Below are 16,135 nucleotides of genomic sequence, written 5' to 3' on the forward strand. Positions count from 1 at the left end.
TCGGCCTCCCTCCCCCTCCCCCCCCCCCAGTCCAGTCCATGCTACGGCCCTACATCATGCATGAAAAAAACACAACAAAAAAAACAACACACACACGAACACACACACACATACACACACGCACACATACACGCACATACATACACACACACATACACACACACGCACACACATACGCACACATACACGCACATACACACATACACGCACATACACACACACACATGCACACACACGAACATACACACACATACATACACACACATACACGAACATACACACACATACACACACGCACATACACACACACACACACGCACATACACACACGCACATACACACATATACACACACGCACATACACACAAACACGCACATACACACGCACATACACACACGCACATACACACACATACACACGCACAGACACACGCGCACACACGCACACACACGCACACACGCACACAGACACGCACACACAGACACATACGCACACACAGACACACGCACACACACATATATACACGCACGCACACACACTGCCTCCCCAGGGCTGGAGCAAATCCTCAAATTCAGACTAAAAAGATGAGATATTTGGCCAAAATAAGCTTCTCTGAAACCTTTTTACTATGTATTTCCATCATTCTACCCACAATATTAGTCAAAATGCGTAGCGATTCGTTTGCAGTGATGATTTTTGAAATATCGCAATTTGAAAACACGGTTTTAAAGATTAGGACGGTGATTCACTGTTTATATTTCCAAACAGCAAACCGTTCGTTTGTGAGCTTATTAACGTTCGATACACAAATCTCCTGTACTCTGTCGTAAAGTGGTAAAGCGCTCGCTTGATGCGCGGTCGGTCTGGGATCGATTCCCGTCGGTGGGCCCATTGAGCTATTTCTTGTTCCAGCCAGTGCACCACGACTGGTATATCAAAAGCCGTGGTATGTGTTTTCCTGTCAGTAAGAAAGTGCATATAAAAGATCCCTTGCTGCATTAGGGAAAATGTAGCGGTTTTCCTCTGATGACTACGAGTCAGAATTACCAAGTGTTTGACATCCAATAGCCGATGATTAATTAATCAATGTGCTCTAGTGGTGTCGTTAAACAAAACAAACAACTGTCGCTATGTATTGTTATCAGTAACTGTTATCAACAGAGGAAAAGGCTAACAGCGGCAAACAAAGAACGAGGAAGAATCGTTTTCACTTTGTGATCGTCGTTAGGAAAGGACATTTTTAAAACACCGGCCAAATCGCCTGTTGTGTTGTGGGAGTGGGTGAAAGATCACTAGAATTTGTATATAAGTATATCCAGTGTCTTGTTGATGAGAATAGGAGGTTAGACGAGTCGAACAAGTCTATTTATAATACATTTCTAAAATGCACCCTGCCATACTGTATCACGGGCGTAGGAAGGTACCAAAAAGTGTGTGTGTGGGGGGGGGGGGGGGGGCACACACACACACACACACACACATATATATATATATATATATATATATATATATATATATATATATATATATATATAAATAGATGTATAAATATATAAAAACCATCGCTGCTGCTAAAAGTGGGGGCACATGGCTCGCCTGCATCCCCCCCCCCCCCACACACACACACACACACTCACCCCCTACGCCAGTGAGTATGATACACTTGCAATAATTAAGTATTGTTACTTGACTCATCACATTTCATTGTACAGTAACTTGATTTTCGTGTTTTTAATATCCAACTGAGATTCTAGCACGTTGCCCTGGGCACACGCCTCCGCTATTTGGGCTGGCTGTCCCAGATAGCGAAGAATGATTAGTCGTTAGTGAATGCGAAGTCAGTGTACCCATCGTGCATCTCCCGACTGAACAGACATACCTCACTGAGTGTGATATGTGATAGTTATACCCACACTTTACACTGTGTTTAAATTTTAAAACTTTGTAAGACAGACAGTATCCGAAGTATTTATTTTTGCTGGGGTGTCATTAAACATTCATTCATTTATTATTTCCCTACTGTCATAATACCATAAGGTGGATCTGGGCTTTAAAATGGGACAATAGACCTCTTTCTCATTCCACTGCGCATGTGCCCGTTGCGGAGTTACTCGAGGACGCAAACAACGAGATTTCGCGAGATCTCGCCAAAATAGACCTATCTGCAAATTGGGGGGCAAAAGCAATGGGAGGCCACGACCATTGTTCAATTATTAACTGTTCCAATCGCATATGTCCGGGAAATTCGTTATCCTTCCATCGATATCCAGCCAATGGATATCGGAAACGTTTGTGGGTAATCGTTTCACGTAGAAAACGATTTTAATGTTACTCTAAGTACGAGGGTTTGTTCGGTACATTTTGTAGGAGGGAACCCAGTGAACGCATAAGGGACCAAAACGTTACCGGTTCTGTACAGGACGTTCCTACACAGGGCGGTCTAGTATACTTAGATATGGTGGAAAACACATTAACAGTAAAGAAAATAAATATATATTTTGTATATAAAGAAAATATATGTATATTTCGAATTATACTCAATAAAATATATAACGTGGCGTGTGTAAATATATAAACAAATATATGTAGTCAGGACAGCTATCTACAGAACGTTCCTATACAGGGCGGTCTAGTATTCTCTACTTAGATATGGTAGTAAACAGTAAATAAAATAAATAAATATATATTTTGTATATACAGAAAATATATGTATATTTCGGACAATACTCAACAGAAGATATATATATATATATATATATATATATATATATATATATATATATATATATATATATATATATATATATATATATATATATATATATATATTGAACTTTTAATGTTATTATTACTCAGTGTGTTTCAAATTTAATTATAAGTATTATCTGTTATTACTTTTACGTTCATCTAGGTATGAACAAAAAAATCATCCGCAAACTTATGTGAGAACGGCTTCGCCGATTCACACAATTTACGGATGATTTATTTTTTGTTCATACCCCGATGAACGTAAAAGAAATAACAGACACTCCTTAAATAATAATAATAATAATAATAATGATATATGAATATATATAGAGTGATGACGGCTGTGTACAGGACGTTCCTACACAGGTCCGTCTAGTATTTTATATACTTAGATATGGTGGAAAACACATTAACAGTAAAGAAAATAAATGTATTTGTGTATAATACCCAATGCGTTCATGTTGACACTGTATAAAAATGTGTGTATGGGTAAACAGAACGGCGCCTACCTTCACCCCCCCCCCCCCCCCTCAAATCCCCCTTTTTTTTAATTCCCACTTTATGGATATACATGTAACAGCATAAAATCAATTCCTTTTTTTAACTTTTCCTAATTAGATAGACACTAAGAAAAATGCAACAAAACACCTTCTGATATATATATATACATCAAAATATGTATAGCGGCCACCTGTATCAGCGGTCACCTGCCTTAAGCGGCCATTTTTCCTCCCAAACGATTTATAATATATATAAATGCAAACCTGTAATAGCGGCCACCTGTCACCTGTCTAACGCGGCTAGCGGCCACCTAAATCGGATCCCAAATCGCTAAAATACCTGCATTAAGCGGCCACAGTAAAGTTTTACTCTTATATAAAAGGGATATTTTAACAACAGCGATAAGGTGCAGCAAATAACTGATCTTCACACCTTCAGGAATACTAGTACCCATTCAGTCCCGACATCTCCACTGTGTATCAATTAAGGAAGTATGAATCTGACATGCATCTAATAGCCTCTGGGCAGGCTACGCTTGACATTTTTAGATTCACTTACTATAACAATACATCGCATGAAGTCGGAATTAAATAATTAAATGGAAAAAGAAAACAAAATTGTGGAGAGCGGTTAATTTAATATATTCTATTTGCATTTTTTCTGAAGGAGACAACATGTCAAAAGTTGATTTATAGTCAACTATGAAGCACAAATCCGTTAATTAGCAGTACAGACGGTAAAACAAGAAACAACAACAAATGTTTTAAAGACTATATATGTGGCAACCTGTACTCGGCGGCCACCTGTCTTAATCGGCCACGTTTATCTACTCCTTTCTGTGGCCGCTTAAGACAGGTTTGACTGTATATATATATATATATATATATATATATATATATGTATATGTATGTGTGTGTGTGTGTGTGTGTGTGTGTGTGTCTCTCTACTTCTCTCTCTCTCTCTCTCTCTCTCTCTCTCTCTCTCTCTCTCTCTCTCTCTCTCTCTCTCTCTCTCTCTCTCAAATATATATATCGATCGATGCCATAACCTGTCGATGCCATAACCTATGGAATCTGTCAACTGTTTTGTTTATACTTTTTACGAGATAGTCTTTTAATCTGGCGTTATCAAACCTCGGGTACGAGTCGTAGAGACTTTGTCCAAGTTGTTGCACTGCTTTTTAAAGGGACATTCCCGAGTTTGCTGCAATTTTTAAGATGTTATCGACTAACAGAGACTTTTTTAACGATTGTAATTACATATCAAATATATTTTTCTGCATAAAATATCAGTGGCTGTATATTAAACGTGTTTCTGATCGTTCTAATATTTGTACTATGTTAAATTTCATCTTATTTCCTAAAATATTGTTTTTTCTTATGTACGAAGTTATTTGAAGACAAAATCCAGTCTGGGCTTCTTACAAATATTAAGACGATCAGAAAACACATTGAATATACAGACACTGGTATTCTAAACAAGAAAATATATTTAATATGTAAATTTAATCGTAGAAATATTTTATTAGTCGGAAACATCTTACAATGCAGCAAACTCAGGAATATCCCTTTAATTTGAACCATTCCGCTGTAAATTTCAGCGGACCGTTTTCTACGGCCATTATACCATCTAATTCGAAATATGTACATGTTAGTTGCCAAAGTTTAAAAGTCTCCTACGAAGCTACTCAAGTCACCCATAACAACCTGTCTGTCACGCCCCCCAATTTGTAAATAGACTAGTTTCAGTCTATTTTGTCAAGGGACGTTACTCTTCGCGCGCATGCGCAATAGGAATGCGAAATACCTCTATTACACATTGTAATTTGTTGGGAGTTTGCAGATCAGTTAAGGGAACTGCTGTTAAAAGTGTGTCAAAGTACAAGAAATGTAGAGTCCAGTAAAAGTAAATATCGTGATTAATAACATGAACGCTTTTATTATTTGTGTGCGTGGGTGTGTGTGACAGTGTGCGCGCGCGGGCGCATGTGTGTGTAGGTGTGTGTGTGTGTATATGTGTGCGTGTATGTGTGTGTGTGTGTGTGTGTGCGCGCGCAGGGGAGGGGGGGGGCATGTGTGTGTGCATGTGTGTGCCCACGCGTGGGCGCATGTGTGTGTGTGTGTGTGTGTGTGTGTGTTTGTCTTTGTGTGACGTTTTTAATATTATTGATTGAAAACATTTTATTGCATACAATGTATATACACAAAAAGGATTGGGCACAAGTTATAACATTTTCGAGGCCCTCTTCTAATTGCAAACAATGGCGACTCGAATTTTCAAAAAATCAATCAATCAATACAAGTAAACGTTTGTGAAAAACGATTGAATAAACTGAAAGAACAGAAAAGGAAAACAAATAGAAGTAATCAATGGTTTAACAGTATTCAGTATTAACATTTATCTTCTCAGACAGCCCAGCTGGTAAATAATTACAATAATAATAGTAACAACAAATGAATGATTCCGCACCACGAGATAAAGTTTTCATAGTCAAATCGTTCTGTCCGTTATATGTCTTTGTGAAAATGCCCCACTATTTGTTTATTGGTATCATTATTAAAAAACGTGTTTCGACCGTGTAATATCAATTGAAATTTAATTGGTTCAAAACTGTTCAGAGATTTTAATAGAATTTGTCTTTGCTGGTTATAAAATTGACATTAAAAGAAATAATGATGAGTGTTTTCTAATTACATGAAGGATCCATAAGACCACAACGATATAGGTCTATATTTAAGGTACTACAGGCATGTCTTAATCTGTTATGCAAAACATTTTCTTTTTGTTTTCCCCACGAGTGGAATGAGAGCACTTTGTAAACACAATGGGTGCTACTTTTTTTAAAAGATAAAATTTATTCACAATTTCGTATTTCCGCTTTCAGACTATTCCAAAAATAATTGATGAATGTATAAATGCATTTTAACACATTTTTATGTCTCACTTTTACATGTATAATGTGTTTCTTAATTAATTTTTTATTTATTTAATATACATTACGGACGCGGATCCAAGGGGGTGTCACAGGGGTCTCGTGACTCGTCCATGGAAAACAATAATACGAGTCACAAGCCTGCTGTGACCCCTAAATATATATATATTTGGGTTTTTTTTGTTTTTGTTTTTTTGAAATTATTATTATTAAATTAGTCTAGGCTCATTTCATTGATTTCAACTTATTTTCGTGCTTATATTCAATTAAGGTTCAAGCACGCTGCCCTGGGCACACACCTCAGCTATCTGGACTGTCTGTCCAGGACCTTGGATTAGATGTTAGTTGGTCAGTGGTTAGTTAGAGAGAAGAGAGTGTAGTGGCCATTGAGCTCTTAAGAACTCGCTCTGGGTTGGAGCCGGTACCGGGCTACGAACCTTGTACCTACCAACCGATGGCTTAACCACTGCACCACCGAGGCCGGTTAGTCTAAGCTCAACACATTGATGTAGACGAAATCCACGAAACAGCAGCCCGTGTAACGGTTTTATAGTGGAGAAGAATACATTTTGAGGGCGATGTGTAACGAGTATAACTAAATACAATAAGTTAGATGATGATGATGATGATGATAACTAGTTTAACGTGCCCATATACCCTAGGGTTTCAAAACACGCCCATCCCGAGTCGAGCGATAAGATCTGGCCTGACTCTGGAGGGGGGGGGTGGGGGGGGGAGGTGAAAATGGGCAGAATTTTGAAAATAGGTTTAGTAAAAAAGTTAATAAATTAAAGAAAAAAAAGAAAAAGGTTACAAGCCAAAAATAAAAAAGAATTGACTGCTCGGCCGAATATTATATAATTTGGAGCATTTTAGAAGGACAGTCTAAAATAAAGAAGAAGAGAGGATCGACTATTTAATAATATTACAAAAAAGAAGTAATTTCGACATAAAATTTTGAACGCGATCTAAACGTTTAAAGTCCGATCGATATGTCCACGCGAGTGGCCTCGTTAAGGCCGTTTGGGTGCACAGCTTAAAGGGACGAGATGGGTTGCATCCCGTCAAGAAAACCCTAGATTGACAGTCGATAGACGTTGAGTGCTGTGCTGAAATACAGATCTGAGAAGCCGGATCCGTCTGAACGAGTAGAGTATTGATAGGGTAGTCCAGTCGTCCATGGGTTGGTATAGTGGTGCGGACGGGCCCGTCCGGAGGAACGAGATGGTTATCACTATAAAACAATGTAAAGTCTAGAAAAAGAGTAGTAGGGGCCGACCCCGCTTCCTATTTCTTCTTAGAGTGGGGGCGGTCAATCTTCCAGTGCTGCTAGGACAGGCTCGGACATGTAGAGAAATAAACGAATTGTGGCGTTCTGCAGAATGGCCGTCATACGAGTCACGAAAAAAACAAGTCAACATAGTCAGACGGAGGAAAAACGTGGAGGCGAGGAATCTCGCTAAAAAAGAATCCACCTGGTGGTGCAGACTGTCGAAACGAGAAGCGTTCCAGCGTTCAATCTGTTCCAATGGCCGCATACATCCCAGTAGAAAACTTCATTTCGCTGACAAAAACAACGAAATGAAGGACCCCCAAGTCGAGCACACGAAAGCACGTGCAGTGTGCACAAGCGAAACAAACACGTCTTACCGCGTGGAGCTCCAGACTGGGAATGAGTAAGTTAGACAATTAATGTTAATTACTTGATGGTCTAAGCTAAATGGATTTTATGTTAGGAACACAACCACATTTTCTACAGTTTTTTATATATATGTTTTTAATTTATATTATTGAAACACTCAATAATGATGACCAACGGGTTAATATGTGACGCTATACAATACACCGCAAAATAAACTACTGGCTGTTATTTTTAGACATGGATGCATTATAGTTTTTATGTTATCTTCTTTGCATAATCGGTCCTACCGTTGACAGACACTATTATTATGTTCGCTGTCCTGAGCTTTATTCCTCATTAGGCGCCGATCAAATGGGACGGTGCTGGGGTGTGACTTTCGGCATTTTTCGTAAGTTACGAAAATGGCCGGAAACGTTGTCATAAAAACGTGACGTCAACAATGCTTTAACGTTTTAATTAGTATGATTATTGATGTCAAAGCGATAATACGTACATTCTTCTTACCGTTGTTTTAACTTCAGAAAAGTGCGAACAGAATCGCTGTTTGTCATTTAATAATCATATTTATGTTAAATGTGTATAAATGTAAACTATCTGTGCTTGAACTACCGAGCTGTTCTGTTGCAATGTTTCTACAAGTGTTGAGTGGATACACCAATAAAGGTAAGTGTTTGTTTGTTTTTCAGTTCAATTCATTTTCTTGCATTAATTTAATCATAAGTGTTTTGGATGTGCGCACCCACTTCAAAATTCGAAGAGCCCTGAAAAATCCAGTTTAGCAGATACATATAGTGCATTTATTATTTTTACAATGGTCAGCTTGATATTTCTGTACAAGAGTACCATACAGATAATACATGCTACTAACATTGTCCATGTACTTCCGAATGCTGTTAGTGGGTGCCCCCTTTAAGCATTACACCTCCTTCCTAGAAAAATCCTGCATCCGCTCTTGCCTGTTATGACATTATTTTTAAAAATGCAATATTATTACCACCCACCCACCCTTCCCCACCCGCCAGTTTCACAGCTCGTTGTGTCCCCTCATCGATTTGACACGCCACATTAAATGGTATACTACTATTAACTACTATAATACAGGGATTTACCTTGTTTTTCTAAAATGGGGGTCCCTTGGACTCACCTCTTTCTTTTCTGGGGGTCCCAACCTGAAAACAAAGGGTCCCAAAACCACACAAACGACAGAGAGCTGCAGACAACAAATCACGTGTATACTATATCATTTATATGTTTCATTAAAGTAAATTTAACAAGCTGTGTTTTTGGCTTGTAACCTTTTTATTTCTTTTATTTTATTCTATTAACTTTTTTACTAATTGCTATTTTCAAAATTCTGCCCATTTTCAACCCCCCCCCCCCCCCCCCCCCCTCCCCCCTCCATCCCGAGTCGGGCCACCGATCTTATCGGAGGTCGGACTGGGGATGGGCGTGTTCGAAACCCTAGTGGTATATGGGCACGTTAAACTAGTTATCACCATCACCATCACAAGCTGTGTTGTTTTTCCTTTCGGGAAATCAATGTCGGTATTCATTGTTTATTCTTTCAAAATCAACATTTCACTTTGATCTGTATAATTATTTGAACCATTTCCTGCAAGCTAAATGACACTCACAATACCATGCGTTGTTTATGATTCGTGCTACTTGTTTGTTAATGCAAATCAGAACATTTAACCAATTTGCTTTATTCGCCCGGGAATTTCCGATTGTGTTCGGCCTGTTGACGAGAAGTTCCGAATGATCGCAAATCCGCGATCTCTTTCCGGAAATTACCAACTTTACCCGATTAAGCGCAGCAAAGGATAAAGACGCAGTGTTCCCAGAGATTAAAACTTTTTGTTTTCGATATGAGGAATCCCCATTTGAATACGCAGTTTATAGGTAGAAAAGAAATAGTGTGTTACACAGAATGATCGATCTTTGATAGTGGATAGGGTTACTGAAAATGTCAGATATTTTATGCGTCCCACGGGACGCATTATCTCTATTTTTGCGGGTCCAGTTAAGTTTTAGTGCGTCCTATACGCAAGTTTTGTGCGTCCGGTAAATCCCTGTATAATATTGTGAATGATTTCTGATAGAATGGCCTCTCTTAAGGCGCGGATCCAGGAGAGGGTGCGTATTCTTCATTAATTAATACCCTCGCGTACCGAGTTTTCGTGGCATTAGCGAAAAATTGCTTACTATTATAAACAAAGCAAAAATACACTGATACAGCTAATATTTGTTCACTATTGTCCGAACCAAATTGTTAACACCTACAAAAAATTACTCTCCTACCTTTAATTGCCGTTAGATTTCCTCCAAAGTTTGTCCAGACACAAATCGCAAAAAAAAACACTACAAATATACAGATTACACACACGAGACTGCAACGATGTCGCCGATATCGTCTTTGCTGAGATTGCATAGGAAAAAATGCATGCAGCTTTCTGCCGTCTGCCATGTTGCTTGTTTATGGAATACTCTTCAAGAGGGGTGAGAGCCTCCAAAGTATGTGACACAATTAATATGAAACCAATGATCTCTAGTGGTATCATTAAAAAAAAAAAATAATAATAATAAAAAAAAATATATAAATAATATGACGTCATCACGTTTGCTTTTATATCATAACATGTTATGACGTTGTTAGATTAAGTCATATCCTTTCACCCCTCTTGAAGAATATTCCATAAAAAGTCAAAATGGCAGCTGGCACAAAATTACATGTTTTTTTGCCCTATGCGCTCTCAGCGAAGTCGATATAGGTGACATAGTTATTATCTGGTATGTGGAATCTGTGTCATTGTAATGGGGGTTTTCAAGATTTCTGTTTGGAGGAAATCTAACGGCAATTAAAGGTAGGAGAGTAATTTTTCGTAGTTGTTAACAATTTGATTCCGACAATAAGTAACTTAAAATTTATTTACCCTACTATATATATTTTTTTGGTAATTTCATATTTAAATTAAACTTATTTACACATGCTGATCATTCATGAGATGGGACTGCATCATATTCGCTTAATTTATTCATTTGGTTTTTACGATTTGCACGAAAGGTAACGAGGATACAGGGGCGTCCGAACACACACACACACACACACACACACACACACACACACACACACGCCGCGAAGCAAATGGTCCGCTTTCAGAACTAAAACATACAGGTTTATACGTATGGAGTTTCTGGTGGTGCAAAAACAAAATAGGAAAGGTCCACTTGGTTCATATTCATATTGGTTCATATTCGACCCCCCCCCCCCCCCCCAGGTTCAGATCACGCTACGCCCCTGGGATACTGTAACTGTCAGTTGGGTCGGGATTTCCCGCGAATTTCATTTAGTTGAACGCGCCATCTGGTGGCTGTTAATTAATATTATATAGAATCCACCTGCAGATCTATAAGTAAAAAATATGTAGACCTAAATATAACCATATTAAATCGTGATGGAATAATCGCTCCCTAGCTCCGTTTATCAAACAAAATTGATTATACAGTCATTCAAAACTGAGCAGTGCTCGTTCATTCAGTGGCGTAGCGGGGGGTGGGGGGAACACGGGCCATCCCCCCCAATCAAACTTGTTTTTCTTCTCTTTATTTTTACTGTATTAAATTTTATAAAATATATAAATACATGCATAAACAGCGTGGGTTGCACCACCATCCCAATAGTGGGTCTCCCCCTACGCAAGTGCGGTTATTGAACTGTTTTAACAACATGAACATAAGAGGGGCGGGGGAGTCAAATAAAGGACAAATAAGCTACGGAAAACACCCACAATGCATCAAATATTCTCATCGAATGAACGAAGAAACCATAGACTAACTAGCTTTACAAATAATTATGTAAAATATTTATAATGAAGAAAAATATGTCTTTGTTTTGAGGACTGCTTAATTTAATTTATTACTTACGTGTAAGAGGCGCGAAATCCGTATACATTAGCTTTTGGGAGTAAAACGTCATAAATACCCCCAAAATAATGACGTCATACCTCCTATTCGTGGTCGTTCCTCTAAGGTCTCACTACACAGATGTCATCTGCCATTGGAGTCCATGTACATTGCCCAACTTCAAATAAATATTGGCAATACAATGGGTTCTCTTTGGCACTAACAACATATACCCTTGCGAGTATGCATTATATAAGCATTTATTTTTACTCCAAAATTGAGAACATTTTCGTCTCAGTTGTTTGCTATAAATCCGCATTTGGCTGTAGTACCGGTCCGAACAGGTGGTCCAGGAACCGATTCACACCGCCCGACTCTTCTGCTATACAGTCATGTCTCAAAACGTCAATGCATAATATTACAAAAAAACTTTGTTTATTTGTTTAAGACATCGCTGGAGCACATTGATTAATTAATCATCAGCTATTGGATTTTAAACATTTGGTAATTCTGACTCGTAGTCGTTAGAGGAAACCCGCTACATTTTTCCATTAGCAACAAGGGCAATATTACAAAATAACGGACAAAATCCAGCCAGAGAGCTTACCCCTAATACAAATTGTTTTAATTCTAGAAGTTGTGAAGCACAACATGTGTCACAATTAGGAACTGTATATAGTGGACCGATTGAGATGAATGAACTGTCATTCGGAAGTGAACTGTGTAGTGAGACCTAACTTTTAGGTACAGGCACGTATTCACGGGTGGGGGACGCAGATAGCCTAAAACAAATTAGAAGCCTGTTCAAACACCTCTTACCCTGGCCAGTGTTTAAATCAATGCGCTCCCCCACCCCCATCCCCACTCCCACTCCCCGTCCAACGTCTGAATCTACCACTGAGAGATCCCTATACAGTATCTCTCTCTCTCTCTCTCTCTCTCTCTCTCTCTCTCTCTCTCTCTCTCTCTCTCTCTCTCTCTCTCTCTGGTATGTACAATCTGGTTTATGAAAAAGAAGGTACATATAAAATATACTTTTCTAAAGGTGTAGCATGTGTTGGGACAACGGTCTCTCTCTCTCTCTCTCTCTCTCTCTCTCTCTCTCTCTCTCTCTCTCTCTCTCTCTCTCTCTCTCTCTCGCTCTGGTATGTACAATCTGGTTTATGAAAAAAAAGAAGGTACATATAAAATATACTTTTCTAAAGGTGTAGCATGTGTTGGGACAACGGTCTCTCTCTCTCTCTCTCTCTCTCTCTCTCTCTCTCTCTCTCTCTCTCTCTCTCTCTCTCTCTCTCTCTCTCTCTCTCTCTCTCTCTCTCTCTCTCGTTGGCAACTGTTCCCTGCACCCCCACTAGCTAAAGTTCTAAATGGTTGCTAGCGCCGCCTAAGACCTGAAGCAATCGACCGAAGCAAGCAATGAACACACTCTGAAGTGGCCAGATTAAACCGGCCGATTAAACCCATGTCACAGGTGATGAGGAATAACAGGTGTGCTATTTGGGTTTTTTGTTGTTGTTGGGTTTGGGTTTTGGGCTTTTTTGGGTGGGTGTTTGTTTAATAATACCACTAGAGCACATTGATTTATTAATCATCGGCTATTGGATGTCAAACATTTGGTAATTGTGACATATAGTCTTAGATACGAAACCCGCTACATGTTTTCATTAGTAGCAAGGGATCTATTATATGCACCATCCCAGACAGGATAGCACATACCACGGCCTTTTATATACCAGTCGCGGTGCACTGGCTGGAACGAGAACAGGTGTGTGATGCGAATGACCACAAATTACTTCTAAGCACATGCATGTTGCAGTTAGAGGCGGAGAGGGGGGGGGGGGGGGGGTCGGGAGATTTGGAATTAAACAGTAGAAAACATATCCACAGTGAAATATAGGTCTTAAAGGAGAGGAAAGGGTAAAAGGGAAGAAAAAAAGCTATTACAACGGGGGCTGGGGGAGAGGCTGGAACAGTCCTCAACTTTTCCCTGTTATTGTGTTTACAATGCTGGAAATATCAGGAGATAATGACCCCGATCTCTCATAACAGTTTCGGGCACTTTGAGCTCTCTACTTTCCACTATCGCACTGACAGTGTCCCCCGATCCCTCCTTCTATACACGCGCCTGGTTTAGATGTTGGAATTGATACATGTTGATGATGGGGTACATAAAGAACAAATATATTAGTGATTAAAGATACAATTAAAACTTCGTAGGGTCTATCCCGATGAATACAAGAGGTGCATAGTCCTTTAATTGAAATCCTTCTAAGTGCATATAATTCTAACCGAGTGTGAAGTGTAATTGAACGTTTGTTGGTTGATGTAAATCGAATATAACTGATGAATGTTGAAATTCCAAATGATTTCCAAAACTATAGTAGGCTACAATAGAGGGTGTCATGTGAGCAGTCATGACCAAATTCCAAATAATATTTACGTGTCCATATCCATTTAATCAGACACGTCCACTCGAGGCTTAGCCTCTGAAAACCTTGTGAAAGCTTCCTTTAAACTTGTATTGTGTAGAGATACGACTTTGTGAAAATCTTTGAGATCGACAAAAAGGCAAATGAACGAACAAACCATGGTCTTGGTCGAAAGGGGAAGGAGGGTAGATAAAAAGGCAATTTCTTTCTTGAAATAAAAATAGCTGAAAAAAAGAAAGGAAATAAAGAAAGAAATAAGAAAGGAAAAAAATTTGTTTTGTTGAACGACTCTACTAGAGGACATTAATTAATTAATCATCGGCTATTGACAGTCAAACATTTGGTAATTCTGACTCGTAGTCAACAGAGGAAACCCACTACATTTGTCCTAATGCAGCAAGGGATCATTTATCTGCACTTTCTCACAGACAAGAAAACACATACCACGGCCTTTGACCAGGTGTGGTGCACTGGTTGGAACGAGAAAAAACGGATCAGTTTAACGCAGGCATCGAAAACAAGCGCTCAACCGACTGAGTTAAATCCCGCTTCAAAAAAGCGCGGTCGGTCTGGGATCGATCCCCGTCGGTGGGCCCATTGGGCTATTTCTCGCTCCAGCCAGTGCACCACGACTGGTATATCAAAGGCCGTGGTATATGGGATGGTGCATATAAAAGATCCCTTACTGCTAATCGAAAAGAGTAGCCCATGAAGTGACGACAGCGGGTTTCCTCTTTCAATATCTGTGTGGTCCTTAACCATATGTTCGACGCCATGTAACCGTAAATAAAATGTGTTGAGTGCGTGGTTAAATAAAACATTTTCTTCCTTCCAAAAAAGAAAAAATAATGAAAGAAAGAAATATGTAGATACGAGATATATATGAGGGTTTAATTGGATGGCCAAAAAGCCGCTGCTGACTACCCACAACCTGGAAACACACGTCGTGGTTACCTGTTAATATTAACAGCATACATCATGTGTGTGTATCGCATTCAAACGGGTGAGTGTGCGACTCCACCCAGTCACTCGACTATTTTCGCTCGTTAATCTGGACTGAGCAAACTGAGCGACGTTATTGCCCGCTATCCGGACCGCGAATCCAGGACACTGCAAGCAGGGAGAACTGTACGATACATCTGCACGCCCACATATTTACATAAGGGATTCCGGTGGGTTTAGTCCAGTTTAGTCTGCAAATACACCCCTTGGTGAAGCGTGCAAGCCAAATGACAAAATGAATGACGGAGCTAGCGTCAAATTCGTATCCATGGTACCATGTTTGTATAAAATGCACAAAAAAAATTAAAAAAAATAAAAATTCTGTAGCATACGGATATGTGTGCTTGTGGGTGTGACTGTGGTATAGCAGTAGTAGCAATAGTAGTAGCAGTAGCAGTAGTAGTAGTAGTAATAGTAGTAGTTGCAGTAGTAGTAGCAATAGTAGTAGCAGTAGTAGCAATAGTAGCAGCAGTAGTAGTAGTAGCAGCAACAGCAGTAGTAGCAATAGTAGCAGTAGCAGCAGTAGTAGTAGTAGTAGTAGCAGTAGTAGTAGTAGTATCAACAGCAGTAGTAGTAGTAGTAGCAGTAGTAGTAGTAGTAGCAACAACAATAGTAGCAGCAGTAGTAGCAATAGTAGTAGCAGTAGTAGTAGCAGTAGTAGTAATTGTAGCAATAATGTAGTGGTTATAGTAGTAGTAGCAAAAGCAGTAGTAGTAGTAGTAGTAGTAGTAGTAGTAGCAGTAGCAGCAGCTGCGGTAGCAGTATCAGTAGCAGCAGCAGCAGTAGTAGTAGTAGTAGTAGTAGTAGTAGTAGTAGCAGCAGCAGCAGCAGCAGTAGCAGCAGCAGCAGCAGTAGTAGTAGTAGTAGTAGTAGTAGTAGCAGCAGCAGTAGCAGTAGCAGTAGCAGTAGCAGTAGCAGTAGTAGTAGCAGTAGTAGTAGTAGTAGCAGTAGTAGTAGTAGTAGTAGCAGTACAGTAG

The 16,135-nt window shown here is 39.3% G+C and overlaps 1 protein-coding gene across 4 annotated transcripts in view; it reads right to left on the reverse strand.

The window, feature by feature from the left end:
- Positions 1-16,135, reverse strand: part of LOC121374260 (elongation of very long chain fatty acids protein 4-like) — a 43,958-nt gene that overhangs the window by 12,752 nt on the left and 15,071 nt on the right. The window contains exon 1 of one of the 4 annotated variants that reach the window (XM_041501288.1): positions 11,749-11,816. The exons of the other annotated variants lie outside the window; for them this stretch is intronic. Coding sequence (XP_041357222.1) covers positions 11,749-11,800 — 52 coding nt within the window. The 5' untranslated portion in view covers positions 11,801-11,816. Of the gene's footprint in view, positions 1-11,748; positions 11,817-16,135 lie in introns of those variants that run through there. 4 annotated transcript variants of the gene reach the window in all.

Source organism: Gigantopelta aegis, chromosome 6, assembly GCF_016097555.1.
Source record: "Gigantopelta aegis isolate Gae_Host chromosome 6, Gae_host_genome, whole genome shotgun sequence".
Lineage (NCBI taxonomy): Eukaryota > Metazoa > Mollusca > Gastropoda > Neomphalida > Peltospiridae > Gigantopelta > Gigantopelta aegis.